Raw genomic sequence first — 12,534 nt, forward strand, 5'->3', positions numbered from 1 at the left:
CAGCGACCTTCCTCTGAAGTGCGGCATCGTGGGGATCATACGGCCATGTGGTGTTGAGTTGGCGATTTATACTTTGTAGGGCACGAGCGTTCGGTCCTTGCCTCGAGTGCACCCTGCCAAGCTTAAGCCTCAGTATACCTTGCAACGTGTACCGTGTGCGGTGTGCCAAAGTCAATCAATGAAATCATGTGACAACTGTGGGCCCACGGAAGGGCACATTTCGCACGCAAAGCAGAAGGTCCCGCGCACGTCACCGCAGCATGGTATCGGGGCGGCCTATCTTTCCACGCGGTCACACCAGAGAGATATAGAGAGGGAAAGAGAGAGAGCGCTCTAGCAAGGGAGCTCGGCTTAATAAGCAATCAATTTTGTAGCTCCAGCGAGTGTCGAACTGAGTGTCGGTGTGCGCCTCCTAAAACAACAAGAAGTGCATTGTAGTAGAGCTCGGCAGGGTGGCGCACGTGAAGGCGGTGACTGCGGTGAAGTCGCCGTTCAAGAGATTGGGTACACACTTGCAGCGTGGGGCTGATGATCGGCTCCAAGCACATTCGGTGGGGCTCCAGGCGTAGGTCAAACCCTACGGCCGTGTGATCTCTAGTGATTAGCGAATGCGAGCGGGCGGACGATAAGGCGGAATACACACCCGCAATACCCGCCGGGGGCGACGTAGGCACTCTAGCCCACGGCGTGCAAGATACTGTAGGCACAATCGCTGCCCTACACATCGAACGGGCAGCGCAAGAGGAGCTCGCGAGCGCACGCCCGACGGACGTATAATTGTGTAATTAATCGCGACAATCTGCTCAGTTTAGATTCCGGTCCTGGTAGCGGCGGGCGGCATTACCGCATCGGCATTTCGCTCGCGCTTCGATTATCTGCGCACCACCGGATGACCTGATTGGATCGGGATCGGGCAACACTGCGCGACGGCTCAACACACAGCGGGGCAGGAGAGCGTCAGAGAGCGAATCCTTTCACCGAAGCGCCATGAAACCGGACGCGTCCGGCTCGGACGACGACGCGGAGTACACCAACCAGGCCACCATGCGCATCGACGACCTGCAGCGAGGGAAGTACCCGGTTAAGATGCGACCGAAGCCGGTGAATGGCGATGTGCGGGTGCCAACAGCTAAAGTGCGACAGCATCCAAAACTACCGAAAAATCGGTCCCAGCTCGGCAGTGACTTCGTGGCGCCGGACGGAGGCTGGGGCTGGATGGTGGTCCTGGCGGCCGGATTTTCCAACGTGAGTAGAACGAACCGGGCAATTAACAGCTGCTTGATCAAATAGAGTTGTGTTGCTCACAGTCAGATGCCCTCTTGATGAGTCGTGATGTTACGGATTCATGAACTTTTAAAACGACCATACATCGTTTTACAAACCAATATTTAAGTCTGGTAGATGTCTTCGACGATACTTGACGACCGTACAAGTTAAGATGAAGTATCTCCTTTGAGACGGCATATCTCCAACAATACCAGAAAGGACGGCCATAACCAGACGATCTTTTATAACACGAACAGCAGTTCTCGACGCTGTGCGCTAATGGCCAAACAACGCGAACTTATTTCCTGTCATGATCGAACATTCTGGTTCTGATCTTCCACTCTGGGACAAGGGAGATACAGCTGTTCGCCGGTTAACAACACAAGGAATTTGCTGGACTTGAATGTTGATGTGTCAAACACTCCAAGATTTACCAAAGAATCGTAAAATGTCAATTGGAGGAGTTGTAGAATTTGATGTCGGTGTGTTTGTTTTGTTTTGGTCAACAGATCCATCCATCTGGAGGGTCATGGATCGTTAAGATTCACGAGCTCTTGGATCGAACGCGAATGAATTTCAGTTCTCGAACAATCGCACAAGACACAACTCTACTATCAAACAATCTCCTCCTCCTTTTCCTCGTCCCTCTTCGCAGCTCTGCACCTTTCCGGTGCTGCAGCAGTTTGGGCTACTGTTCAAGGAGCGCATGTCCGAACTCTCGATCAACGCGTCCGAGGTGACGACCATCATCAACACCCACTCGGCGCTGACATCGATCGTCGGGCTGGCGAACGGGCCCATGTTCCGCCGGTTCACCTACCGCCAGGTGGCGTTCTTCGGCGCACTGCTCGTCGGTGTGGCCGTCACGCTGACCGCGCTGGCGAGCAGTTTCACCGGCTACATGCTCACCTTCGCCATCCTGTACGGTGCCGGTGTCGGCATCAACGCGTCGGCGAACTCGCTCGCCCTCAACACGTACTTCAAGCAGAAGCGCCGCATTGCCACCGGCTTCGCCTGGACCCTGACTGGCTTGGGACCGATTGTGGCGCCCCATCTCATCACGCTGCTACAGCGCCACTTCGGCACCAACGGCACGGTACTGTTGTTCGGCGGGTTCGCGATGAACGCCGTAGCCTTGGCCCTGCTGTACCAGCCGGTCCAGTGGCACGCTCGGACACCCGTCCCGACCGGCGATGACCCCAACCTGCCGGCGACGCCGGCACCGAGCGCTCGCTGCAGCTACTGCCAGAGTGCGCACGACCCCCGGGGAGTTCCGTTCAACACGCTCCCGATCGAGCGTAGCCGGCAGGAACTGCTCGGGTATGACGCGGTGGTGGAGACCGGCACACCGATGCTGTCCCGCGCCAACGATGGCTGGTACTCGCGCAGCTCGCTCCGGTCACTGTACGGATCGCGCCTCAGTCTCACCACACCGCGCTACCTTTCGCTGCGACCCTCGATGCTCAACCTGGGCGACGTGAAGACGTACGTCGCAAGCCCGGCCGGGGTGGCGGTAGGCAAGGTCACCATCGACGAGTGCCACACGGAGGACTGCCCGACCGTGCAGGCCGAGCATGAGCCCCTTCGTCGGCCCACGATCGTGGAAGGCCTGGACACTACCGGCGGCGGGTACCACGGCCCGCCCAAGGCTTCGACCGTGGCGGCCAATCTGTCCAGCCTGGCGTCCTCCAATACACCGCCAGCACTGCCGCGCAAACGCGACAACCCGCCTGGAACTGGCGAAAAGGATGTCCTCAAGCAGGCGTCCAAGCGGCTCGCCCAGCTGGTCGAGGACTCCAAGCGCACCTGCACCTGCTCCGAGGTGCTCAAGTCACTCATGGCCGACGATGGGCAGCAGCAGCCGGCAGAACCGCCGCCTCTAACGCTGCTCCAGCGCATTGCCATCTTCTTCGACCTCGACCTACTGCGAGACTTCGTCTACCTCAACATCATGGTCGGCATCACGCTAGCGAACTTCGCCGAGCTGAACTTCTCCATCCTGACGCCGTTCGTGCTGGCCGACTTCGGCTGCACGCGGGACCAGATCGCCATGGCCATGTCGGTGCTCGGCGTCACGGACATCACCTGCCGGTGCATCATACCGCTGCTGGCCGAGCGCATCAGCTGGCAGAATCGCACGTTCTTCCTGATCGGCGTTATCAACATGGCGCTCGGGCGCATCGGTAAGTTGTACAGCAGCCGGCGCGTCACTTCGCCACGGCCTAACCTCAACCTCTTTCGCCCACCCAGTGCTGGCCCACTTTCACAGCTACCCGGTAGTGCTGACCGTTGCCTGCTGGATCGGGTTCAACAAGGGCCTACGGACGGTCTTCATGGCCCTGGCCATCCCGTCCCACGTATCCCTCGATCGGCTGCCCGGTGCCACCGGCATCCATCTCCTTTTCGCCGGTCTATTCTACTTCTTCGTCGGACCGCTTGTCGGTAAGTTGCACACCGTACCACCACGAGGACCTGCAGCCAACAACTTGCACAACACTGTTCCTCCGGCAACAACTGTCAGCGATGGCGCTAGACACACTACACGAGCTACTTGGGTCTTCTCGTTACTAAATAATGCAAATCGCGGTCATTCGCTACCATCGGATGTTGTTTACATACGAATGTGGCAGAGCTGTCCAACTTTGGTGTGGATGGCCGGAAATTTCATGGTGACTACCCTTGTGCCATGGTGACTACCCTTCGATTCCATCGTAACCGTTTTGAGAAAGATGTGTTTTTGCAAGAACGAACCGTGAACTGAGGAAGAAGTTGTGAGATCCACTTCCAAGCCTGCCATCAGCGGGTATTACGAACGGCTAATCTCCTAAAAGGTCAGGTGACACGCAACTCTCCTCAGAGGGAGGACATTTTAAAAAGAAAACGAAACCTCCACCTACTTTCTCCGTTTCGTTCCTGGTTTCGCTCTGTTTTCAAAGATATAAGACACGAGACCAGCAGGTGTCTCACCAAGTGTCTGACACATCCCAGCCGTCGCACGTGTTGTGGGGGAAGTGCTTTGAAGATAGTCACTTGTCGATCGAAATTTGAAGTGATCGAACCAGAAGTACTTGAAATAAATAGTAGAAGTATAGAGTAAGCAGCATACTATTTTAAAGCCGTTTAAAAGAAAAGTGTCTTTATCAGACCTGATAGAAAATGGATTGGATGTTCTTATGTGGGCTGGAAAAAACATAGTCAACAGCATATTACCTCAGTTTTCCCTACATATTTTCGTCTGCAGTAAGGCTGATGATGTATAGTGGGAAAACTAAGTGTAAAGTAGATGGAGTGAAATAATGCTTCTATTCAAAGTACTCTTCTCTACAGAATTCACAACTATCTTTTCCCTAATCAAAAAAACTAAGCAAACCAGTTCTGGTTCGACAGCCCTGTCGATGCAACAAAAAAAGAGTCGCCGATCGATAATGACTTTACGGCGCACAGTGATTTCTTGGCATTTTGCACCCCAACAGAGACGACGCGCGTCTTCATGCCCTCGATAATCACATTACATTATTGCGCTTGCCCCTCCCATCGCGCCTCCCTGCCCGTCGAGCGTCCCTCCGGAAGCCGGTTGGAAAATCAATATTTCGCCTCTGAAATGAACGTCCCAATGCCAGTGTGAAGCTACTACTGCGTGGGACGTGGAAAAACCGGTTTGTTGCAAAGTTGAGCACTACCTCATCATCGGGCCCCATGACAACCGAATTCATTGTGTGGTGGAGCTCGCAGGAACAGGCCGTCGACTAATTAGCAGTTGTGTGATGTAAACAACTTACTCGGAACACTTAGCCTGGCGTCTGCACGTCTGCAAGCATCCTCCAGCTGCACCTTTAAGGTGAGCCACCGTTGTTCGTTCGCGGGAAAAGAATACTTTGTTCGCCGTCTTTATGTTTTCCTATGAACACTACGAAGAACACGCACCGCGAGACGAGCAACAGATGATACTGAAGTATCGAAAGTGCAGCCAAACAAATTGACAGCTCACTCGATCGATCATCTGACGGGACGGTTGGCGTGTGCGTGATGTTCGCGGAGACGCCGCGGGGACGCAGCGATTCTGAAAACAGTCGCGTTCCGACACACAGACCCACAGGGCTAACAAAGGCCATCACCATAAGAGACGAGCACATGTTCTTGAAGCATGCGGTTTTGCCATTCGCAAGCTCTTGCTTGATACCCTTGAACTTTGACCCGTATACATAACCTAGGATAACAAAAATAAGCTAAACCTAATGCTGCAGAAAGGGGAATCAGGGGCAAAATTAAATATTTCACATACAAGCAGAGTGAATGAATGTGAATGTGCGTTTCCTCCGTTTTTATGCAAACATGTATAATTATTTCTTTGGCCGAGCTTAAAGGGCTACGATTGGTTCTGCGAAACACGTTATATATACTTTTGTTTCAAATATGCTAATGAACCCTAGATGAAGATGGATTAAACTCACACTTTACAAACACACGAAATGTCGTCACAAGATTTCATCCTTAAGCTGTATTGCGTAAGCCATTATTTTGGAGTTTTTTTTAACAAAATTTCAATAACCACGTGCAATTATTCCTCTTCTTTTTACCTCACGATGGAAAAAATTGTATGGCAATGTTTAAACAGCCTTTTACTAGGGTGCAACGAGACATACAATCAGCATGATGCAACTCCCTAAATATTGCACCTAGAAAAGGAACCTAAAATGGCCAGCTCTATCGTTTCAGGATACACCTTGTAGTAAATATAATTCCATAAAGATAGAGACAATTGCCGTAGTCAATATTGGGAGACACTTTTTTTTGATAATAACCCTTGATTTAACGCAAACACATGTGACGGTTTGTTTCACAACTAAAAATCACCATTCCAAAAACTGGCCTACCGATTGCTCGACAGAACCACACTTTCAAACACACTCCAGTCTCGTGACTCGATGAGGCACATTGTGTTTTAAAATATAATAAAAAATATCAGCACGGTTGATAACTAGCAGACCATGATGGCGAAAATGGTGGCGCATGGTGAGGTTCGTTGCACTCGCATAGAATAGCGCTGTTCTCGAACTGTAGAGCCAAAACCAAAATGGATGAGCCTGATCAAACTGGTGTTCTGTTCGGTGAACAATTGTAAAATTACTGTCACACGCTGGATCGATAGCTGGAAGTGAGTTTAAGCGAGAGTTCAAAGGCACACGGATAAGACAAAGGAGACAAAGAACGGCTCTTAGGATGAACCGCGGGTGGCGCCGGGAAAACCTGCTGCCGTCTCGAAGAAAGGCACCGAGCTAAGAAAGTGTAAAACCCGTACCGTGGAGTAACTTTTCCGCCAAACCGCAGCACAGCTGATGTGCACATGACGCGCACCAGCGAAAGAGGATGCGGGAAAAAACAATCGTACGGACGCACCCATACTGCCAAGGCGAAGGGGCCCACGGACTTCTCCAGCAAACGAGCAAGGGACATGAACCGCGAACCGTATGGCTTGTGTGTGGCTCGACGATGGCGGCGCTTTGCAAAACTGTCGGCAATTATGGCCACACGCGGCGGGGGCAATGAACCGAACGGGGATTTATTTCGGCAGCTAAATCCTCTCCCCGCATAAGCGAATTTAACTGCGACCAGCTTTACTTTTTCACTTTCGCTTGTAACACTAGCGTCTTGTAGGAAGAGAAATTTGGCGGCATGAATTAAGGAAGTACGTACCGTTTTCCAGTCGGCATTGCTACGCTCGACGCTACACTTGCTTCGCACTGGTTTCACTGGCCGTTTTCCATCCGGTCCGTACCCGATGAGCCATTCTTTTACTTTTAGCCGACTTCTGCAAATGCTTCCACATGCGCACACGCGCCGCTTAAGGCACACTGGCGGATCGTTTACGGTGAACGCTTATATCTAGAACGAACGCACGCACACACCGCTCGTTGAGCATGAAGCATCATCTTTGCGCACGCACACCGGCGCGCACGACCGATGCTGCCGACACATATGTTTTCTCTCCTCTTCTTAAAAACCATGCCATGTTGCGGCCCGAGCCTTCAAGTTCCTGGTCCACATGATCGGAGCCTCGCTGGGAACGGACTGTCAAAACGGACGATGAGAAAGCCTGGTCGACCACCGCTGTGCCATTGTCTGAACGTGCCTCATTTGTGCTAGGTCCGGGCAAGTTGATCCTTGCCAATCTGGAAACAGCTGTGTCAAAGATTTTTAACCCTTATGTCTACGACCAAAACATAATTCTGCCTGTTAGCCATAATACTCAACCTGATGTACATTATAACTAACAGAAACAATACGCAAAAAATATAGCAATCGAAAAACAGAGAACAAGTTGGGTTTAAAAGGCAGAATGGTAGGAAAAATTAAAATTAAAATAAATGTTTTCTAAGACCACGTTCTTCGCTTCATATCCATCACAGGCTTTGTGCGAGATGCGACCAACTACGCGACCACACTGCACGTGCTGAATATCGCCACGTTCGCGATGGCAATCAGCTGGTGTCTGGAGATGTACTATTTCACACCCCGCCAGCGCCAGCGGCAGGCAGCGACGAAGTCGCCGAGCTGAGAGACCTCCCCGCTGCTGGAAGGTGAATAAAACAAGGGTGCATTTACTACAAGTAGGTCTATCTAGCATCTAAGAAGGTTGTCTGGCGCTAAAGCCCTCCAGCATCTAATCTAGTAGCGTTAGTTGCTGCGATGAATTGTATATCTAGTGCAGTTATCTACCGGCATATATGTAGCCTAAGCATCTTTATAGCTGTGTAAAATATAACTTATATATACATCAAATCATTTTAAAATGGTTTTTCATTTTGCAATTATCATACCTACGTTGACTACTAATGGGAAGAAAACCAGACCAGAGCAAGAAGCACATTGGAGTTGAAAGCGAAAGAAACCTATAAGACATGACATACTCCATTGTTCCTTATCCATTCCCTGGTGTATGTTCATTTCTATGAATTCCAGAAATCACACGATTGAACGTTAGTGGTGAAATTTATTGCTCCAAGCTGAAAACGTCACTAGTAACGGTAATGTTCCGGTTTGTACGGCCCGTCCACCGGCAGGTTCAGGTAGTCCGACTGGTGCTTGGTCAGCTTGGTCAGCTTAACGCCCAGCTTGTCCAGATGGAGGGCGGCCACCTCCTCGTCCAGCGTCTTCGGCAGCACGTGCACACCGACGGCGTACTGCTCCCGGTTTGTCCAAAGTTCGATCTGTGCCAGCACCTGGTTGGTGAACGAGTTCGACATGACGAAGCTGGAGTGGCCCATGGCACAGCCAAGGTTCACCAGGCGACCTTCGGCGAGCAGGATGATGTGGTTGCCGTTCGCCAGCCGGTACCGGTCGACCTGGGGCTTGATGTTGACCTTCTCCAGTGCGTTCTTCTCGAGCCAGGTCACGTCCAGCTCGCAGTCAAAGTGCCCGATGTTGCACACGATCGAGTCGTCCTTCATGTTGAGGAAGTGCTCGCCGACGATGATATCCGTGCAACCGGTCGTGGTGACGAAGATCTGTGCCTCGCGGCTCGCCTCTTCCATCGTCGTCACCTCGTACCCCTCCATGGCCGCCTGCAGGGCGTTGATGGGGTCGATCTCGGTCACCAGCACACGCCCGCCGGAGCCTCGCAGTGCCTGGGCGCATCCTTTACCGACGTCGCCGTAGCCGGCAACAACGCACACCTTGCCCGCAATCATCACGTCCGTCGCGCGCTTGATACCGTCCAGCAGCGACTCCCGGCAGCCGTACAGGTTGTCGAACTTGCTCTTCGTGACGGAATCGTTCACGTTGATCGCCGGCATGCCCAGGCGATCCTCGCGGAACATCTTGTACAGGTTGTGGACGCCGGTCGTGGTCTCCTCGCTTAGGCCGCGAATCTCCCCAAGCAGCTCCGGGTGCTCGGCGTGTACCAGGTTCGTTAGGTCGCCTCCGTCGTCCAGGATCATGTTCAGCGGCTTGCCGTCCGGGAAGATGAGCGTCTGCCGGATGCACCACAAATACTCCTCGTCGGTTTCACCCTTCCACGCGTACACCGGGACACCCGCCTTGGCCATTGCGGCGGCCGCATGATCCTGCGTGCTGAAGATATTGCAGCTGCTCCACTGAACCTAAAATACAAAAGCAAGATTAGCATATTCATAGCTTGCAATCAGATGGGCGATGGGCAACAAAACGTGTCTAAGATAGGTTTCTCATTGAGTACACTTCGTCACTCAACGTATACAAAAATATGTCGACAAAAAAACATACGACATTCTTGATCGTTACTTTGTGCGTCACTAGCAGCACGGGTCGAAGCTGTTTTGGTTTCGTTATTTCCCAATCTCCCCATGAGGTGTCCATAGGAAAACGTTCAACTCATCCGGCGAGCGGGTCAAGGCTTCCCAGGGAAAAGGTTATCAGCACTTCCGCATCGTCTGTTACGTTGCGAGCCGTCAAAACCATGCTACTTTGGGGTGGCAACATTGATTCGCTAACCGTACCGCGCTGGGCCAAGCCAGGGGGTCATCGTTGTTTCGAGATAGTTTTGTGCCCGTTTGGTCAGTTTGTTGTTCGGCAACGTACCTCCGCGCCGAGCTCTATCAGCGTTTCGATCAACACGGCAGTCTGGATGGTCATATGCAGGCAGCCGGCGATTCGGGCACCCTTCAGGATCTTCAGCGGGCCGTACTTGGCGCGGCACGCCATCAGGCCGGGCATTTCGTTTTCGGCCAGAATGATTTCCTTCCGCCCGAACTCGGCCAGCGAGATGTCGGCTGGTGAAGCGGCAGACAAACAGAAACGAATAAAAAAGAAAACAAATTCAATAAGAACATTTAGCGAGAATTATTACGTTACAAACATTACCCGTGCAATAACACCTCTTATCAACAGTATTTCGATCGCGATTAGTCGATCAGTTTAACATAGTCTTTTCGAAGAAAATGAATATTTTTAATAACTTTAACTTTCAATAAACAGCGTTATTTTAAGAATACCATCTGCACATCGATTTCCAATTGTAATATGCTACTGATTTTAACACAAAACTCAAACTTCTGTTAAGATGATCGTTTAACATTTTCAAATCCCTTCCCAAAAAGCCGTTATCAGTCTTGAACACTATCGTACTTACCGACTTTGTACTGTGGTTTCGACATTTCCAGGGAATGTTTGATCGAATGTTGCTGGATGCTGCTTTGATTGATGCACTATCTATCCGCTAGGATTTCACCACAGTACGTCGCTGCTTCCAGTGTCCGGAGGAAAACGTGTGTTGCCTCCACGGTGCCGGTAGACTAAGTGACCTGCCTCGCCACATGTCGTGCAGGAGGTAAACTTTCCTCAAGTTGCGGTTCAGAAGAAGCGCGAGTTTTCTTCGCGATTATCTCTGAATCGTCAAGCGTGTGACAGCTGGTGCTGACAGTTGACTTGCAGCACGCTGTGTTGCGTCGTGTCAGGCAGCCTTTATGCTCGAGGTACGGAGAAGCTTTAACCGTTTATACCAATTTCGGTGGTCGAGAGACATTGTACGTATAGCATTTGCCTAGCAAAAATTTGAATTAATTTATATTTAATTGCACGTAAAGAAATCTATGGCCTTCAGTGTTGATGAAATGTTGCAACAACTGTAACGGAAGGACATTTAAATTCAGCTGTTCCCTGCAGCTGGAAGCATAAACTGAAAGTCTTATAAGAAACCCCATACCTGAGGCCCAGCACTACATAATCCAACTGGATACACCAAACCATGAAGGCTCGTCTGCCCCGCCCAATGTTACCGCGTAAAACTGCCGGAAGCAATGCCAGACACGTTGCGTCTGCATTTTTGCAAAATACAAAACGAGCTACTTAAGGCAATTTCACTAGAAAGTTAATCGTAAAATGTTTTCATTCAGCATCAACCAAAAGAACTCGTCCCTTTTAGGAGCCATCTGACGTCATAGTGGTTGTGTAGGTGCCATATTTTTATGCCATGCTACGCGACCGCGCGCACAACATTACTACTACGGGTACACTGTCGTATATGGATACAAACCAAGGTGGATATAAAGTGAGAGGTGGGACTATAGCATCGGTTTAGCAGGCATTATAATTTCTTTCTTTTGAAAGAATTTTCATCAAGCCATACAAAAACGGATATGGTATGAGAGAAAAGTGCAAAACCCTACCAAAATAAATAAAATATTCGCTCTAAAACTGTATGTCATAAATGGCATTCTGGCACCCTCCGGTATTACGAACTGCTGACCACTGATCTATAATATACCGTCTTTCGGTTACAGAAACTCTCTTCCGAGAGAAGCTAAGTGATTTTGGACCACATACACAAATAGACTAAATTTTGTAATTTTATTTTTCACAGAATCTATATGATTGAGATGAACCAATCTCCAACAAAATTGTTCCTTTCGGATCGGAAAACGGACTTTTCGTTTTTGATTTGCTACACCATTTCGAATAATTGAGGGTGTTTTAATTGAGAGGACGAAAACGACAGAAACTGTCACATTTCTCGACACGATCCCATACAAAAGGCAAACAACACCTTTGAAAAAAGCGAAAAAATGGCTACCCACGTCGTTTTGTTTCCGTGCATCGTCTCGACACGTCGTTTTGGGTCGTCGAGACGGCCAGCCATTTTTTCGCTTTTTTCAAAGTGTTGTTTACCTTTTGTATGGGACCGCGTCGAGAAATCTGACAGTTTCTATCGTTTCCGTCCTCCCAATTAAAATACCCTCAAATGTAATTTTTAAGAAAAGAAGACTGTCAAATTGACGTTTCTCGGTATCATAAAGCGTCAAAGTATGGAACTATTAAGATTGAGATGCTATTGAAACAACTTTCTGTGCATAACACAAAGTTTTAACACACAGCTTTATTGACACGCGGTCCGCATTGGACCGTAATGGCGGACCTTTGAGACAACCTGGAGGTTATGAAAACCTTGATAATAACGATAGTGTGTGTGTGAGACACGGCGAGCGGCCGAGCATAAGAGGACCGTTGCGGCGTTCGGCAATCGTACCGATCAGTCCGCTTCGTTAGTTAGTGCTGGGCGTACGATTCTGCCGGGCACGCGAGGAAATAATCCTAGAGCTCCTGGGAGCGAGCGAGTTTTCCCTTCCCGTCCCTCAGAAGGCAGCGCCTCCCTTCAGTGGTACTTGCAGGGATCGAGGAGGCGTAAGTGTGCAGTTGCGAGCAAAGTTAAATCAGTGTAAATAAGTTCGGACACGGATCCAAAGTCACGCAGCATTCGCACATCCGACCGATCGGTGTGCTTCAGTGTTCAGTCGA

General features: G+C 50.4%; 2 protein-coding genes across 2 annotated transcripts; one reads left to right on the top strand and one right to left on the bottom strand.

Annotated features, from left to right (window-relative positions):
• Window positions 1-987: 987 nt before the first annotated feature.
• LOC131290637 (uncharacterized) lies at window positions 988-7,822 on the top strand. The gene is made up of 4 exons (XM_058319799.1): window positions 988-1,245; window positions 1,922-3,449; window positions 3,517-3,708; window positions 7,674-7,822. The coding sequence occupies exons 1-4, from the start codon at window positions 988-990 to the stop codon at window positions 7,820-7,822; spliced, it is 2,127 nt and encodes a 708-aa protein (XP_058175782.1).
• Window positions 7,823-8,271: 449 nt separating this feature from the next.
• Window positions 8,272-10,529, bottom strand: LOC131290376 (adenosylhomocysteinase). Its single transcript, XM_058319527.1, has 3 exons — window positions 10,373-10,529; window positions 9,823-10,013; window positions 8,272-9,365 (listed from the first exon to the last, which is right to left on the bottom strand). The coding sequence occupies exons 1-3, from the start codon at window positions 10,395-10,397 to the stop codon at window positions 8,283-8,285; spliced, it is 1,299 nt and encodes a 432-aa protein (XP_058175510.1). The 5' UTR covers window positions 10,398-10,529; the 3' UTR covers window positions 8,272-8,282.
• Between the last annotated feature and the right edge of the window lie 2,005 nt (window positions 10,530-12,534).

The sequence above is a fragment of the Anopheles ziemanni genome, chromosome X, assembly GCF_943734765.1.
Source record: "Anopheles ziemanni chromosome X, idAnoZiCoDA_A2_x.2, whole genome shotgun sequence".
Lineage (NCBI taxonomy): Eukaryota > Metazoa > Arthropoda > Insecta > Diptera > Culicidae > Anopheles > Anopheles ziemanni.